Here is a 15451-nt window from a genome sequence, read left to right on the forward strand (position 1 = left end):
TACGATTAGTCGTTAGTCACATCCAATTTTAATTATTATAAAAATAATGTAATTCGTAAAAGACGTTAATGATAAACTTAGTGCGAATACATTGTGAAGAAGGCACATTTTTTATATGAAACCTTTTGAAATAATTCGTGTTATTTACTATACATCAATAGAGATTATTATAAATAATATAAATACCCATTACTTGAGAGGTTTTTATTATATAGAAGATTATTAGAAAAAATATAAATAGCCATGACAGGTTGGCCAAAGTTTTTACTACCTAAACTAATATCTAGTAGAAGTTGTTTATCCTATCTGTAGATTATTGTTTGTTAAATTTGCCCAACTTCGGGTAAAGATTGTATAGGATAATAATGGTGTATGTATTTTTGATTTGACAATGTCGTGAATTAACTTTTACGAAGACTTGCATGCTAGGATTGTATAGTAATAATTGTTTGACCTCTTTTTGTGTATTTATAAGCAAATCTATCTATATTCATATGTACATTCACGATAATGACAACTTTTATATTTATAAATACATATATGTATATGTGTACGTATTATTCTATAATTATGTATATATTATTTATTTGAAGATTTTTTATTATCATATTATTTAAACGTCATTGTAAACTAAATATATTTGTATAATAAATCTATTGTATTTGGATGCGTCGTTTTTCCAGAATACGTTTTCTTTTCAGATAATAATTAATAAGAATCTTAGTCTTTTGGCTGACAATCTACGATCTGATGTAATCAGTAAAGAGCGGACCAACTTTGCGCCGTTCATTGTCCATTGTTCGTCGTGCTTTGTTCATTTTTATGATGAACCTTTTTTATGCTCTCTAGCTTTGTAGTTTGCCCTGTTTCCTGGAAAAAGCACGCTTCTGGTCCTACCTCTAATAATCAGAAGACCAAAGGGGATGAGGGCCCGCCCTTCAGAACATTAACACACAGGGCCGGTCCTAGGTTATTTAGCGCCCCAGTCAAAAACCTAAATTTGCGCCCCCCTATATGTACATTTTTTTTAATCTTTCGCTTCACTAAAGATATACCAAGAAATTTCAGCGAAATTTGTAAAATTATTATCTTCATATATTGTATTTTATGTTACAATTTCAAACATAAATAAATACAACTATTTTTGTAATGTTTTTAAAGCTTTTTGGAAGAATTGAAGATTATTTTTATATAAATTTTGCCATTCAATTATACTAAATACCTGATCATCATTTGAGAAGTCATTTACAAATGTAGAAAAATAGTAATAATTAAATAAAAATCTGCCTTGAATAAAAATTTTGCTTCCTAGCCTTTAAATTAAAATCATTTAAATCTTTTAAAAGTAGTTGATACGTAAAGTTTTTGATCTATTTCGTTTTCAATTATTGATAATATAGCTAATGAATTTAAACGCTCGTTCGATAAAGTTGACCTGAAACAGGTCTTAATAAGTTTAAGTTTGCTAAAACTACGTTCACATGACGCAACTGTTACCGGAAGGGTTAGTAAAATTCTTAAAGCTATCCATAACTTTGGTAAAACATTTTGTAGCTGGTTAATTTTTATAAAATTTAGGACTTCTATTGGAGTATTTATACCTTCGGATATCAAAGTGCTAATTATTTGAATTTCTTCGTGTAAAGCATTATCATTTTTAACGCAATTATCTCCATCTTTAAGAATTACTTCTAATTTTATGCATTGTACTTCAAGTGATTGATTTCGGGAATATTTTTTAAATCAAACAAGAATCCTAAAGTTTTTTGAAAATCGTCAATTTGTTGAAAACGGTCTTTAAGAAAGCTATTACATTACATATCTGAAATCATATTAAATACTTTGTTTTTAAAGTTTTCTTCTGGATTATTGATACTTTAGTCTACACATTCATAATCAAACATTCGTTTTTTTTTTATACGAGTTCTTTTCTCCGTAAAGATTAGTTCTACATCCAATATTTTTGCTTATTCTATTCCCTCACATTTGGCATTTTCAAATCCGTACGATTAAATATTCTATGCATGATTTTAACAGTGATATTACTGATTCTAAATCCATTCTTCTCGACTGCATTGATATGTTAAATATATTTATGTGTTTCAAAATATTATAGCAAGTTATGAGTAAAAAATCACAAAGCTGTTGTGTGAAAATCATAAATCCGTGAATACGTACGAGTTGTTCTACGTACGGTCTAGCTGCTAGACTTTAGCACGATGTGTTCCGGGACTTTGAAAACATCGAGACTTCGGAATCTCTAGTACATCTTAGCCATAGTGACGACTTGGAGCTAACCTGTAAAGTCACTATGGCAAATTTGTAAATAAATAAAATGTGTATACGGTAAAGTTTCAACGAAAGAGCGACCAATTGAACAATGTTGGAAACTACCGGTTGACTGCAAAGTATGCTTTACGCTTTATATTCATACATTAAAATTTCAAAGTTTTTCTCGAAACTTAATCTAAAGTCATTTCTAGATTGATTTCATTTTATAAATACAAAATATAAAAAATACAAATAAAAATGGACGCGATATATGTTTGTGGGTATGTATGTGGCGGCTGCGTCGACAAATATGGAGATTTCAAAAAACAAATTTTAGAATACCATGTGTATATGTTATGCATAGGGATGTGACATGACGACCGATCGTGTCGAGACCCGGGGTAGCGGGGAAGTTGGAGGAAGTGTAGCGTCTCTCATGTGCTCAGATATTGAGCGAGTTGAAGCGGACACACATCCACGAAGGCACACACACATTCATTCATCAGTTCGACACGGGTAAACGGGGAGGGTTTAATGAACGCTCGACTTTTTATATTAATACGATGCGCATGCCTATAAATTACCTCACACTATAATTATATATAACATAACTTTCTGTTAATTCGTGTATCAATTCCTTTCCGAAACCACCCGTTAAAGTCAACCGGCACAACACTAGTTATTTATATACAAGTAAATTACTAGGATCTGTAGGAATCTAGCACAACTTGTGCTATTACGAATCGAAACCTGTGATCTCATACATTTCACACCAATCATCGTCACTCCTGTACAAACATGCATAACTCAAGGGCAACGTCCCCTTCGACCATTCCAGAAGAAAGAGTTCGTCGCTTGATCGTAAAACGAACGATACCCAACAGTGATGTCATCAGGAAACTGTAACACGTATCCTAAAAAGTCGTGTACGCGTGGCACACGACCCCATTCTCAAACGACGTCCTGGCGCTGACCCCATAGCTATAAAACACGCGCCTCGAAAACAGGTCAACACGTGTCCCCAAGACACGTGTCCTGCATCTGTACACTGCACGACAAAGCATCTGCACACTGCACGCTTCAAGCCAGAACGTATACAAAGCGAAGCACCAGCTCCCAACACCAGAGTGAACCTCTAGAGTTCAACCAGCTCACTTCTCCGAAGCTCAACCTCTTCGTACATACAATAACCATTGTAACAATTGAACAAAAATAAACGATCCTCTTACAAACACAACCGGTGTTTTCTTAGACCGGGACCTGGGTCAACACACCTGTCCCGCGTACTAAAGATCAAATGGCCAACAACTGCAGCGTTTTCCCTATTCCAATTTCATATTTCGAATTATCGAGGAGTTTAATATTTCTTAAATTTCTAGAATAACTACCACTCTATCAGTATTGTGAATGAGCATCAACGATTTTAGCATGCCATATTTCCATTAATATTGGTAAAATTCTTGTCGAACACTTTGAGTTGACATATGGGTCGCGGTCACGTTCACGTTGGCAGCCGTGTGGTTCAAACGTTTGGCATTCGACGGTTGCGGTTGCGGTTGCGCTTGTCATTGAATGGCCGTTGCGACTGCTTTCTACGTAAGTCTACTTCTATTCATCATTAATATAACGAGTTCATTCAATAACGAGTTCTGTTGACGGGTTACTCTTATTCAAATTTACATTACAAAGCGTCAGCAATCAATATTACCCATTAATGATCGATTGTGTGATTTTCCTATTCAAATTTAGCTTAACAAATGTTCGGTTTGGCCGGAACAAAATTATATTTTTGACCATATCTCGTTTAAGATTCTATTCCTGTTAAAAAATTGAGATTTCCCTTTTTTTATAAGTAAATAAATTCATTTCAGAAAAATGCAACCAGAAAAATTGCGGCGGCGCTCTTCAATTTTAAAACCACCCAAAGCAAGAAATCCACTATCGGATCTGGATGCGGAACAAAATGATGCAGAGAATGATGGAACTACGTTTGATAAAAATAAACGAGTCAGCTTTTCGAGTAAAAAAGGAGTCGCGTAAGATTATTTTATAAATAAACCGAAAATATATAAAAAATAATAAATAAATTTTGAAGGTATCGTGTAGTTAATAAATTAATTTTCATGATGTTTAAAAAGTTCAACCCAAGCTCGGCACACTTTACTTGGTTTTACATGGTTGCTTTATAGTTGCTCTGTATACATACATTCAAATACACAATTGAAGAAAAATAATATGCCTGTAAATAATTAATATAACTATTTACTGCTTTGAAGGACTAGAAAAAGCAAGGCAAAACTGCAAGAGTTGGATCAATTTTATAAACCGGGTCATTTCACAACAATGGATGGGGCCAATTAAATAAAATTGTAATACAATGACACCAATCGATGTCAAATTAAAATATTATCATCATATAAAGCATCATCGAGGTCACAAAAGTCTTTCAAGTTGCCGTGTTCTTGTATTTTTTTTTAAATTTAAAATTCACTGGTCAACAAATTTAATTTATTTAAAATATTTCAATTCACAGGCTCTTCACAATGACCGATCATGGAAATACAATATGGCACAATTTTTACGAAGAACCAAACAAGCCGGATGTTTCCGAAACTAGTGATGTAGCCGAATCTCTCATTCAAAAGCTGGAAGCATCCATCAATCAACAGAGAGTGTCTCAAGGCGAGCAAAATGCCGCTGAGGATATGGAAGACGATGATCGGTGCGTGAACATCAGCGCTATGATAAACAGTCTGACGAAAATCAACAGCGAAAATGTTCCCGATGCGTCTTGTTTCAACATAACGAATCCTTTCCTATCCGACCGTACCGAGGCTCTCATCAATTTTCAATTAAAAAAAGACGCTCCGTTCAATTTGACGGATGGAGAGAATAAATTGGAGAAACTTGTAACTAAACAGTCGCCTAAAAGTGACGTGTGCGACGACAGCGACATGTCCATCACGCAAACTATTTCAATCCCCGTTCAAATCATGACGAATGAATCCACAAAGCAAAAACCCATTGTGGCGAATACTTTTGTTTATCCCGATGTAAGAGATAAAAAAGAAACATGGATGCACGATAAAGAAAATATACAAATTCCGATGTACACGAAGGAATTCAACGATGTTGAAAACGACATGAATGCTTACAACGATCGTTACGCTAGAAACGATATCCAACAAGACTATGAAAACAGCTCGAATGAAAACAGCATTGCATCGACTCGAAACGTAATGCAAAAGAGCTGCGATCTATCAATAACTTCCGCGATCTCGCAAATGATCAACGATATAGAATGTAAGCAAAACAAAAATGCAAGAAACGATGTGCCAAAAATAAAGAGGACCTCTACAGTTCCAAGTCATAATGCAAATAATGCGGGAAGATCTTCCAAATGTGACATATCTATAATGACTGCAATTTCACAAATGATACATGATATCGAAGATAAACAAAAGAAAAATTCTGACGATCATTATCATGTTCAAAACATTCTGGAAAATTCTCACAATTCAATTGAATTTAATTTAGATGACACCAAAAATCCTATTAAAGATAGAATACAAACAGAGCCGATACATTCAAAAGAAACAGAGATAAATATGTCTATGACGTGCACGACGTCTGCTTCTAGACCAACTGATGCAGATCTTGAAATTCGTTCCAAAAATAAAAGAAGGACTACAATAGTTTTCAATCCGGAAGATGTAGATTGTAATATGTCCATGACATGTGTAGCTCCGGCTACTGTAGCTAATCCTGATCGCTGTAGCAAAGATAAAAGAAGAACTATAGTCTTTGGTTCGGAGGAACTAGACGGAAATATGTCTATAACATGTGGTATACCAAATTTAGATATGGAAGTATTGAATAAGGAAAATTTTGCCATTCAGGACGACAACACTAAAAACAGGAGACAAACTGTAATTTTTGATTCAAATACACCAGATGGTAACATGTCGATAACATGTAGTATACCTAATTCAGATATAGAAGTATTACATAAAGAAAATGTTGTCGTTCAAGACGATAACATCAAAAATAGAAGAAGAACTATAGTTTTTGATTCAAGAGCACCGGATGGTAATATGTCTATGACATCTTGTATACCGACATTAGAAATGGAGCTATTGAATAAAGAAAATTTTGTCTTTGAAGATAATAATACTAATAATAGAAGGAGAACTGTTGTCTTTGATGCAAAACAACCAGATGGTAATATGTCTATAACATGCATACTTCCGAATGTTGAATTGAATAAATCAAACGGGCAACATTTAGTTGAGTCACATGATTGCAACAAGAGTAGGAAGCCGACATCATTAAATTCTGATTGTTTGACACCTATTTCCAATTCTGCTACTTCTGTTAGTGGTAAAAGAATGGCTGATGAAAAACAACTAGAAGGCAATATGTCGATGACTTCTGTAGTACCCATTTTTGATTCAACAAAATTAATTAAGGAACCGGTAGTCAATTCTAATAATTATGAAAAAGGCAAAAGGACGACCATAGTTTTTGATGCAAAGGCACTAGATGGAAATATGTCCATGACAACCTGCATACCCACATTGGAACCAGAATTATTGGACAAGGAAAATATTGTCAGCCAAAATAATAACAAGGACAAAAGAAGAACTGTTGTTTTTGATTCAAAGGCACCAAATGGCAATATGTCAATGACATCTTGTATACCAGCTTTAGAAATGGGATTACTAAATACGGAAAATGTTTCCAATCAAGATTTTAACACTAATAGAAGGAGAACCATTGTTTTTGATTCAAAGGCACCAGATGGTAACATGTCTATCACATGCAGTGTACCTAATTTAGATATGAATGTATCGAATAAGGAAAATATTGCCATTCCAGAAGATAACATCAAGGACAGGAGAAGAACTGTTGTTTTTGATCCAAAGGCACCAAATGGCAATATGTCAATAACATCTTGTATACCAGCTTTAGAAATGGGATTACTAAATACGGAAAATGTTTCCAATCAAGAATCTAACACTAATAGAAGGAAAACCATTGTTTTTGATTCAAAGGCACCAGATGGTTACATGTCTATAACATGCAGTGTGCCTAATTTAGATATGAATGTATCAAATAAGGAAAATGTTGTTATTCCAGAAGATAGCATCAAGGACAGGAGAAGAGCTGTGGTTTTTGATTCCAAGGCACCAAATGGCAATATGTCAATGACATCTTGTATACCAGCTTTAGAAATGGGATTACTAAATACGGAAAATGTTTCCAATCAAGAATCTAACACTAATAGAAGGAGAACCATTGTTTTTGATTCAAAGGCACCAGATGGTAACATGTCTATAACATGCAGTGTGCCTAATTTAGATATGAATGTATCGAATAAGGAAAATGTTGTCATTCCAGAAGATAGCATCAAGGACAGGAGAAGAACTGTGGTTTTTGATTCCAAGGCACCAGATGGCAATATGTCTATAGCAACTTGCATACCGACATTCGATGCAGGATTTTTGAACAAGGAAAATATTATTCAAGATAGTCCTGTCATTGATAGGAGGAGAACAGTTGTCTTTGATGCAAAGCAACCCGACAGTAATATGTCTATAACATGTGTATTTCCAAATATCGCATCGGATAAATTAAATATAGAACATTTAGAAGTATCGGGGGATCGCAACGACGGTAGAAAAACTATGAATTTTACGTCTGCACATCCTGAATGTGTCGCACCTATTATCGATTCTGCTACTTCTGTTGGTGGTAGAACGATTATTGATACAAAAAAATTAGTAGGGAACATGTCAATGACATGTGGAATCCCTATGTTTGAATCGACGAAATTATTTGAAGAACCCGCAGCTGATATCAATAATTATGACAAAGGTAGAAGAACTATAATTTTTGACTCAAAAGCAACGGATGGCAACATGTCTATGACATCTTGCATCCCTAATTTGGAAGTGGAGTTATTGAACAAGGAAAATATTGCTGGCGATGATAATGCTAAAAGCAGAAGAAGAACTGTTGTTTCTGATTCAAAGGCACCAGACGGCAATATGTCTATGATATCTTGTATACCAGCTTTGGAAATGGGGCTATTGAATATGGAAAATAATGTCGTTCCAGATCATACTGTCAATGATAGAATTAGAACTGTCGTTTTTGATGAAAAACAATCAGACGGTAATATGTCTATTACATGTGTACTTCTGAATGCCGAATTGGAGAAATTAAACAGGAAATCTTTGGTTGAATCAGATGAATGCAACAAAAGAAATGTGAATCTTAAATCAGAAAATGTTGTTTGTGTAGTATCTAATTCCGATACAATCAAGCTTGATGCAAAAAAACATGATGGTTCAGTTCCTATTTTTAAATCAAAAAAATTGACTGGAGAAACAACAGTTGATAGCAAAGAGAAGAGGATTAAAATTTTTGATTCTAAGGCACTAGGTGGTAATATGTCAGTGACATCTTGCATTTCTACTGAAGATAATGTCATCAATGATAGGAGGAGAACAGTTTTTGATGCAAAACAACCAAACAGTAATACGTCGGTATCACCAAATGCTGAATTGCAGAAATTAAATACGATACCTTTAGCTGGCTCAAAGGATTGTAACAAAAGTATAAGAACTACGAATTTTACGTCAATTCATTCTAACGGTATTGCCCCTATTACTGATTATACTTCTGCTGGTGATAGAAGAACAATCATTGATGCAAAACAATTTGAAGATACCATGTCAATGACATGCGGAATGCCAATGTTTGAATCGACAAAACTAATTGACGAATCTGTATTGATTCCTAATAATTGCGACAAAGATAAAAGAAAGACAGAAGTTTTTGATCCAAAGACACCCGGTGGCAATATTTCCATGACAACTTGCATGCCGACTATAGAAATGGAGCTGTTAAACAAAGAAAACACTGGCGTTCATGTTAATAACATTGAGAACAAAAGAAATATAGCTGTTTTCGATTCAAAGCAGCCAGAAAGTAATACGTCTATCAAATGTATTCTGCCAAATTCCGAATTGGAGAAATCAAATACAGAACGTTTAAATGAGCCACATAATAGCAATAAGAGAAGAAAGGAAACTACGAATTTTAAATCAGAAGATTTTGATACAGTAGTACCTAATTCTGATGTGATTGAATGTGCTCAAAAACAATTAGAAAGTACCGTGTCAATGACATGTAATGTTCCTGTTTTCGAACGGGAAAAATTGATCGAGGAAGTCCCAGTTCCGAATAATTCTGGCAAAGATAAAAGCAGAAGTGCGGTTTTTGATACAAAGATACCAGATGGTATGACACCTAGCATACTTACTTTGGAAACGGAATTTTTGAACCAGAAGAGTACTGGTGTTCCGGATAGTAATATAAATGATTGTAAGAGAACTACTGTTTGTGATGCGGAACAACCAGATAGTAATATGTCTATTTCGTATGCACTGCTGAATTCAGAATCAGTTAAAACTACAATTGAGTCAGATTATTTCGATAACAGTAGGAGAACCGTGGAGACTGAGTGTGTAGAATCTGATCGTTTTGTTAGTGGTAGAAAATCAATATTGCTCGATGCGAAACAATTGGAAACTAATATGGCGATGACTTGTGTAGCGCCTGTTGACTCGGAAAGTTTTATCAAAGAAACCGAATTTGTTCCCAATAATTATGACAAAGATAAAAGGAGAACTGTAGTTGTTGATTCAAAGGAACCGGATGGTGCAAAGACTAAAATATCTTGTGATTTAAATTGGCAGACTGCTGTTAACCAAGTTGGTGGAATACAAAACATTGGAAATACAGTGTTTGATACAGCAGAACAACCAAATAATCCATCTGCTGAATTAGAAGGGTCAAATAAGGAACCGGATGGTGCAAATACTAAAATATCTTGTGATTTAAATTGGCAGACTGCTGTTAACCAAGTTGGTGGAATACAAAACATTGGAAATACAGTGTTTGATACAGCAGAACAACCAAATAATCCATCTGCTGAATTAGAAGGGTCAAATAAGGAACCGGATGGTGCAAATACTAAAATATCTTGTGATTTAAATTGGCAGACTGCTGTTAACCAAGTTGGTGGAATACAAAACATTGGAAATACAGTGTTTGATACAGCAGAACAACCAAATAATCCATCTGCTGAATTAGAAGGGTCAAATAAGGAACCGGATGGTGCAAATACTAAAATATCTTGTGATTTAAATTGGCAGACTGCTGTTAACCAAGTTGATGGAATACAAAAAATTGGAAATACAGTGTTTGATACAGCAGAACAACCAAATAATCCATCTGCTGAATTGGAAAAGTCAAATAAGGAACCGTTTGTTAAGTTGGATGAATCAAACATAAGCACAAGGAAAAATATATTTTTAAATTCAGCAGAACACGAATTAAGTCTTACTTCTTCTGCTGTCTTAAAACAAAGCGAGAAATTAACTGTCGATCCTAATAATTCCAACTATCTTACTGTAAGGAAAACCTTTGAGCTTGAATCTGAGAAACAAGGATGTAATGAGTCAATTCAGAATGAAATTAGCACTTTGGAAAAAAAACAAGAATTGAATGAAAAATCTACATTAGACTCCGGTAACTCCAGTAATTGTAGCAGAAATATAATTGTGATAGATTTAAAAAATTCTGAAGATAATAGAGATGATGCTTTTGTATCAAAACTTAACCAGGAAGACGTACAGAATATTTATAATTTGGTTGAACCAGAGGATTGTAATATGTCTGTAGATACGTCGTTTCAATTAAAAACCAAAGTTGAGACTTTCCGTAAGGACCAAAATGAACTGAAGCCTCTTTCTAAAATTTATATTCAAGCAAATACGGACGCTGTGAGAGATTCTAAGAACTGTTCTGGAGACTTGAAGAATACCATGAATGGGAACAACTGCGATATGTCTATTTCTCTTGTAGCACCTCCAATTGATATTAAATCCAATAGTTGTATAGAACCGTTGCATGCAGACGACATTATCGAATGTGACGTGGAAATTGTAGATACAAAAGAAGATTGTAACATGTCGGTTGAATTCTCAACACCCGCTAAAAATAAATCTGCTGCAACATCAAACGAAGAAGTCATAGCCGATGTTAATTATTGTATTGGAAATAGAAGTACGATTGCCAAATTCAATGCAAAAAAAGAACTAGAATCAAATCTGAAGAAATATGATTCAGTTCCAACCAATAATTCGTATAGAACAACAATCATTACGGATTTGCAGGCACTAAACACATCCGAAACATACGTAATATCTACTTTTAAAACGGAAAAATTAAACAATGATTGCCATGACGACAGGCATGTGTTAATATCTGACCGAAAAGAACCTGAACTTGACTTATCGATGACATACAATCCTACTTCTCCGATCAAACAACTGCCGATAGTCACCAACGGATGTGAAGACGATAGCAAATCCGACATAAAACGAAAATTTTCAAAGTGCAATCACGACCGTTCGAAATGTGATGCTTTGAAATTGGTGTGCGCGTCGTCTTCACCGTTAGCCAAGAAGGTCAAACAAGACTCGTGCCGAAATCAAGACCCTCCTGTCCATACCGAAGAAGTCAACGACGAAGGCAACTCTTCGGATGGTATCAACAAGTCGAGCAGTAAGAGAAAGCTGTCTGAAGATATGGAGGTGGATAAGAATGTGACGAAACGGTCCCGATCTGAAGAGTTGCGTTGCACGGCCGATGAGCCTGATTCGCCCGGAGGTATTCTCAAAGATCCACCGGAGGAGGTTTCGCCCCGTGACAGTTTGAACTCGTCGAGGAATAAACTGTTGGACAACATATCCGACATATCGTTGGTGAATACTTCTGTAGACAAATGTGGTCGGATCGACGTCTGTGACGGATCGAAGAATGCATCGTCCGAAGGTGTCGATGACGAATTCCGTATTGAAAATGTATATGGAAGGATCTCGTCGTTGAATTTAAATACGTAAGCACATATTGTTTTGATACAAACCAAATTTTATATATGTATGTAATATATTTTTGCACGTTTCTTTTTTTTAGATCTGACTGTGAACTTAAATCGTATGATGAGGCCGAATGGAGTTTCCTTTTGTTTAATAATTGCATATTACTCAAGGTGCAGTTTGCATCGGAACAAAATGGAGGACTTGTACTGAACAGCAATACTCCCATTTCGAATATTATTTTAGAACCGATAATTGGTACGTGTTGTCTGTGTTTGATATCTATAAATAAAAATTTTGACCCACTGAATTAGAATATGACGATAAACACATAGAGATGAACGGCACGGCATGCGGTCTTGGCTTCGTGTCAAAAAGGACGTTCCCAGTTCATTGTTAATTCGTAAGATCTTATTAGTTTGACAGGTTTCTCCTTCATTTCTTCAGATATGGGATTAGCCGTTATCAATCAATGTCAAGCTTACATATATCAATAAAAGGACAAAATATCTCCGAAAACACTCCAGGGGGTGATTTTTGGGACTGTGTGCCATTTTTTTCGCGTGTTTATAAGTATCTAAAAAAAAAATCTCGTGCCATGTGCCTCTCTGTGTGATATCGCCCTAGTATATGTTGACTTGATTTTTGACTTTTGCAGTCTTTAATTCAAAATCTAGTATTGCTGTGCCAAAAGTGAGTATTAGAATCAATAGCCAAATGTTTTTTCTATTGATTGTTATTTTTTATTGCTTTAAAATACGTATAATTATAAATATCTAGCGAATTTTTTTTCACTTTACCATGTGTACATATAAGGATTGGTTTGTTATGTCAATATTTTATTTATTTTATCTGAACGTACTAATTCGAGTGGTAAATGATTTTAAATTACAATATGGTAAAATCATTTACTGCTCGAATTATGTAGTACGTTTCGATAAAACCAAAATTATTTACATAAAAAATCAATCCTTATAAACGAGTAAGAGTGAAAAATTAGCGAAATTAACTCATAGTATTCTGGAAAAAAAATGTGTATTAAAAAAATATATATATATATATATATATATATATATTTTTTTAACTTTAAATGATTAATTATAAGCAATAAAAATCGCAATCAATTGAAAAAACATCCAACTATTGATTCCAATACTACTGTTGCGTAGGGGTAGAGGATCCAAGTAAAAGGCCAAAGTCGTGTCACAGCATTTATTGATGATTAAGGAGATACACGCACCGGCAGTGCTCCGTCCAGAATGTCTTGAAATCGCCTAAGTACCTCCTTATAAAGAAAAGGTCTCTCAGGGCATCTTTGACGTCCGGTTTGTTTACCTATTGTTATGGTCACGTACTAGATTTGCCACGGAAGTCAGTCCCACGCTACCGCTGTGGGTTCTGAGAACTCTACCGAAATGCGACCGAGTTACCGCTACCCCCGCTAAATGCATTCGGGGGTATCTCATTGTTAGCCGAGCCTGGAGATAATCCTCGAAACCAATTATAACGGTCACACAGTCTCTGAGATGCTACTCGGCCTAATCCGATTGCATATCTCTTAAACGAGAGCAAGCCATCAAAAATCATTGTCAAATTCGAATTCCGCGAGTCAAACTTAGTGAAGATTGATTAGTCTCCGTGCTAACAGTTTCTTAATCTGAAAGTTTTAGGTGTAGGCCTGTCTTAACTGTCCGATGTCAAATTATGTAAAAAAAAAATCATCTTAATAAATTTTCAGATCAATGTAAATCCGACACAATCCTCGCTTGCACGGCGATATTGAACGAACTTCAGGTCGATCAGCTGAAGTTGTTTTGTGCCAACTGCGGAGACGTTCCTCACTTGTTGGAGCATTGTGCGGAGATTTTGGCCAAAGCTAGACGTTTGACTAAAATACTGAAACTACTCTATCTGCAGTATGGTTTGGAGTTCAACGATGAAGACAAGTAATCATAAATACACCCAATGAATTTCATATTGTATTGTAATAATAATTTGTCATTTATTTATTTGTTTAACTTTTTAGTTTTGTGTTTCGAATACCTAGTGGAGCGTTGCGTTGCATTTGGGAAGTCACCGTAAAGGCTGATCGTCTTCCGTTCGCAGCGCCGGAAAATGTGAGGATAAATGCAGTCGTCGGCAAGTCGAAGATATCGGATACAGCTTTCAAAGGTGTTATTCAAAGCGTAGATTGCACTTGGGATTACATGAAGAATTTGATTGATAGTTTATATAGCTTTGTATGGGAAACTGAAACGATTATGGCGTGAGAATTTGTTGTTAAGATTTTTTTTTTATATATAATATAATATTGGTTGATGCACAAGTAACGTCGTATTTTTTTTAAGAAAACAAAAATTAATATTTTCAGAAAAACTTTATTAAATTAATTATTAATTTTATAATTCCCATTATTGCTGGTAACTGTCTCCCATCTTTCCGTCCACTTTTTAATCCCATTTGAATAAAAACATTCGGGTTTCGTTGTAAAGAACGTGTCTAGTGCTGTTTTCACCTCCTCTATTGTATTGAATTTTTTTCCATTTAAATAATTTTGTGGAGATAAAAATAAGTGAAAATCAGAAGGGACTAAGTCAGGAGAGTGGGGTGGATGCTTTAAAACATCCCAATTGAGCTCCTTTAATTTGTGCTGTGTTATCATTGCAGAACGAGGCCGCGCATTGTCGTGATGGAAGACGACATGCGATTGAATAGTTGAGGTTTCCTTGTTTGATTGTTATAGACAACCCATTTTTCATCCCCTGTCACTAGTCGATGCAAAAAGGTTCATGCTTTTGTCTCGCACACAAAGAAACACATGTGGCTACTCGGTCTAGCAGGTTTGCGGGTGACAAGTTGTGCGGGACCCAAACATCGTACTTTCCAATGCGATGCAGATGCCTCACCACCGTAGATTGATTAACACCCATCTTCATTGAGCTCAAGTATGGCTTTCAGACTGTCATCATCGGTGGTTGAAGGGCGCACAGCTCTTTCTTCATCAGCTGTTGATAAATTCCCAGATCTGAATTTAGCAAACCACCGTTGACTGTTTCGAACATCGATAGCACCCCTGCCATACACATCACATATGTTTTTGGTTGCCACTGTTGCATTATGGCCTTTATTAAATTCAAAAAGTAAACAGTGTCGAATATGCACTCTTTTCTCTGACATTTTCAAAAATCACAAGGGCTCTGTATACCTCGACTGCTGACGATAGACTG

General features: G+C 35.2%; 2 protein-coding genes across 3 annotated transcripts in view; both read left to right on the forward strand.

Annotated features, from left to right (window-relative positions):
• Positions 1-15451, forward strand: part of LOC143919421 (insulin-degrading enzyme-like) — a 48652-nt gene that overhangs the window by 12517 nt on the left and 20684 nt on the right. The window lies entirely within an intron of this gene.
• On the forward strand, positions 3360-14548 carry LOC143918619 (uncharacterized). Its single transcript, XM_077440560.1, has 6 exons — positions 3360-3867; positions 4143-4307; positions 4805-12244; positions 12322-12482; positions 13963-14170; positions 14251-14548. Exons 2-6 carry the CDS (start codon positions 4147-4149, stop codon positions 14492-14494), a joined length of 8214 nt encoding a protein of 2737 aa, XP_077296686.1. The 5' UTR covers positions 3360-3867; positions 4143-4146; the 3' UTR covers positions 14495-14548.

This window comes from Arctopsyche grandis, chromosome 11 (genome assembly GCF_051622035.1).
Source record: "Arctopsyche grandis isolate Sample6627 chromosome 11, ASM5162203v2, whole genome shotgun sequence".
NCBI classification, from domain to species: Eukaryota; Metazoa; Arthropoda; class Insecta; order Trichoptera; family Hydropsychidae; genus Arctopsyche; species Arctopsyche grandis.

What these genes read in the sequence shown, in the direction of transcription:
- LOC143918619 (XM_077440560.1), top strand. Translation starts at nt 4,147, where the DNA reads ATGCAACCAGAAAAATTGCGGCGGCGCTCTTCAATTTTAAAACCACCC. An exon ending in TCGAGTAAAAAAGGAGTCGC is followed by an intron (nt 4,308 to 4,804) that starts GTAAGATTATTT and finishes TTCAATTCACAG; the next exon opens with GCTCTTCACAATGACCGATC. An exon ending in GAGTTCAACGATGAAGACAA is followed by an intron (nt 14,171 to 14,250) that starts GTAATCATAAAT and finishes TTAACTTTTTAG; the next exon opens with TTTTGTGTTTCGAATACCTA.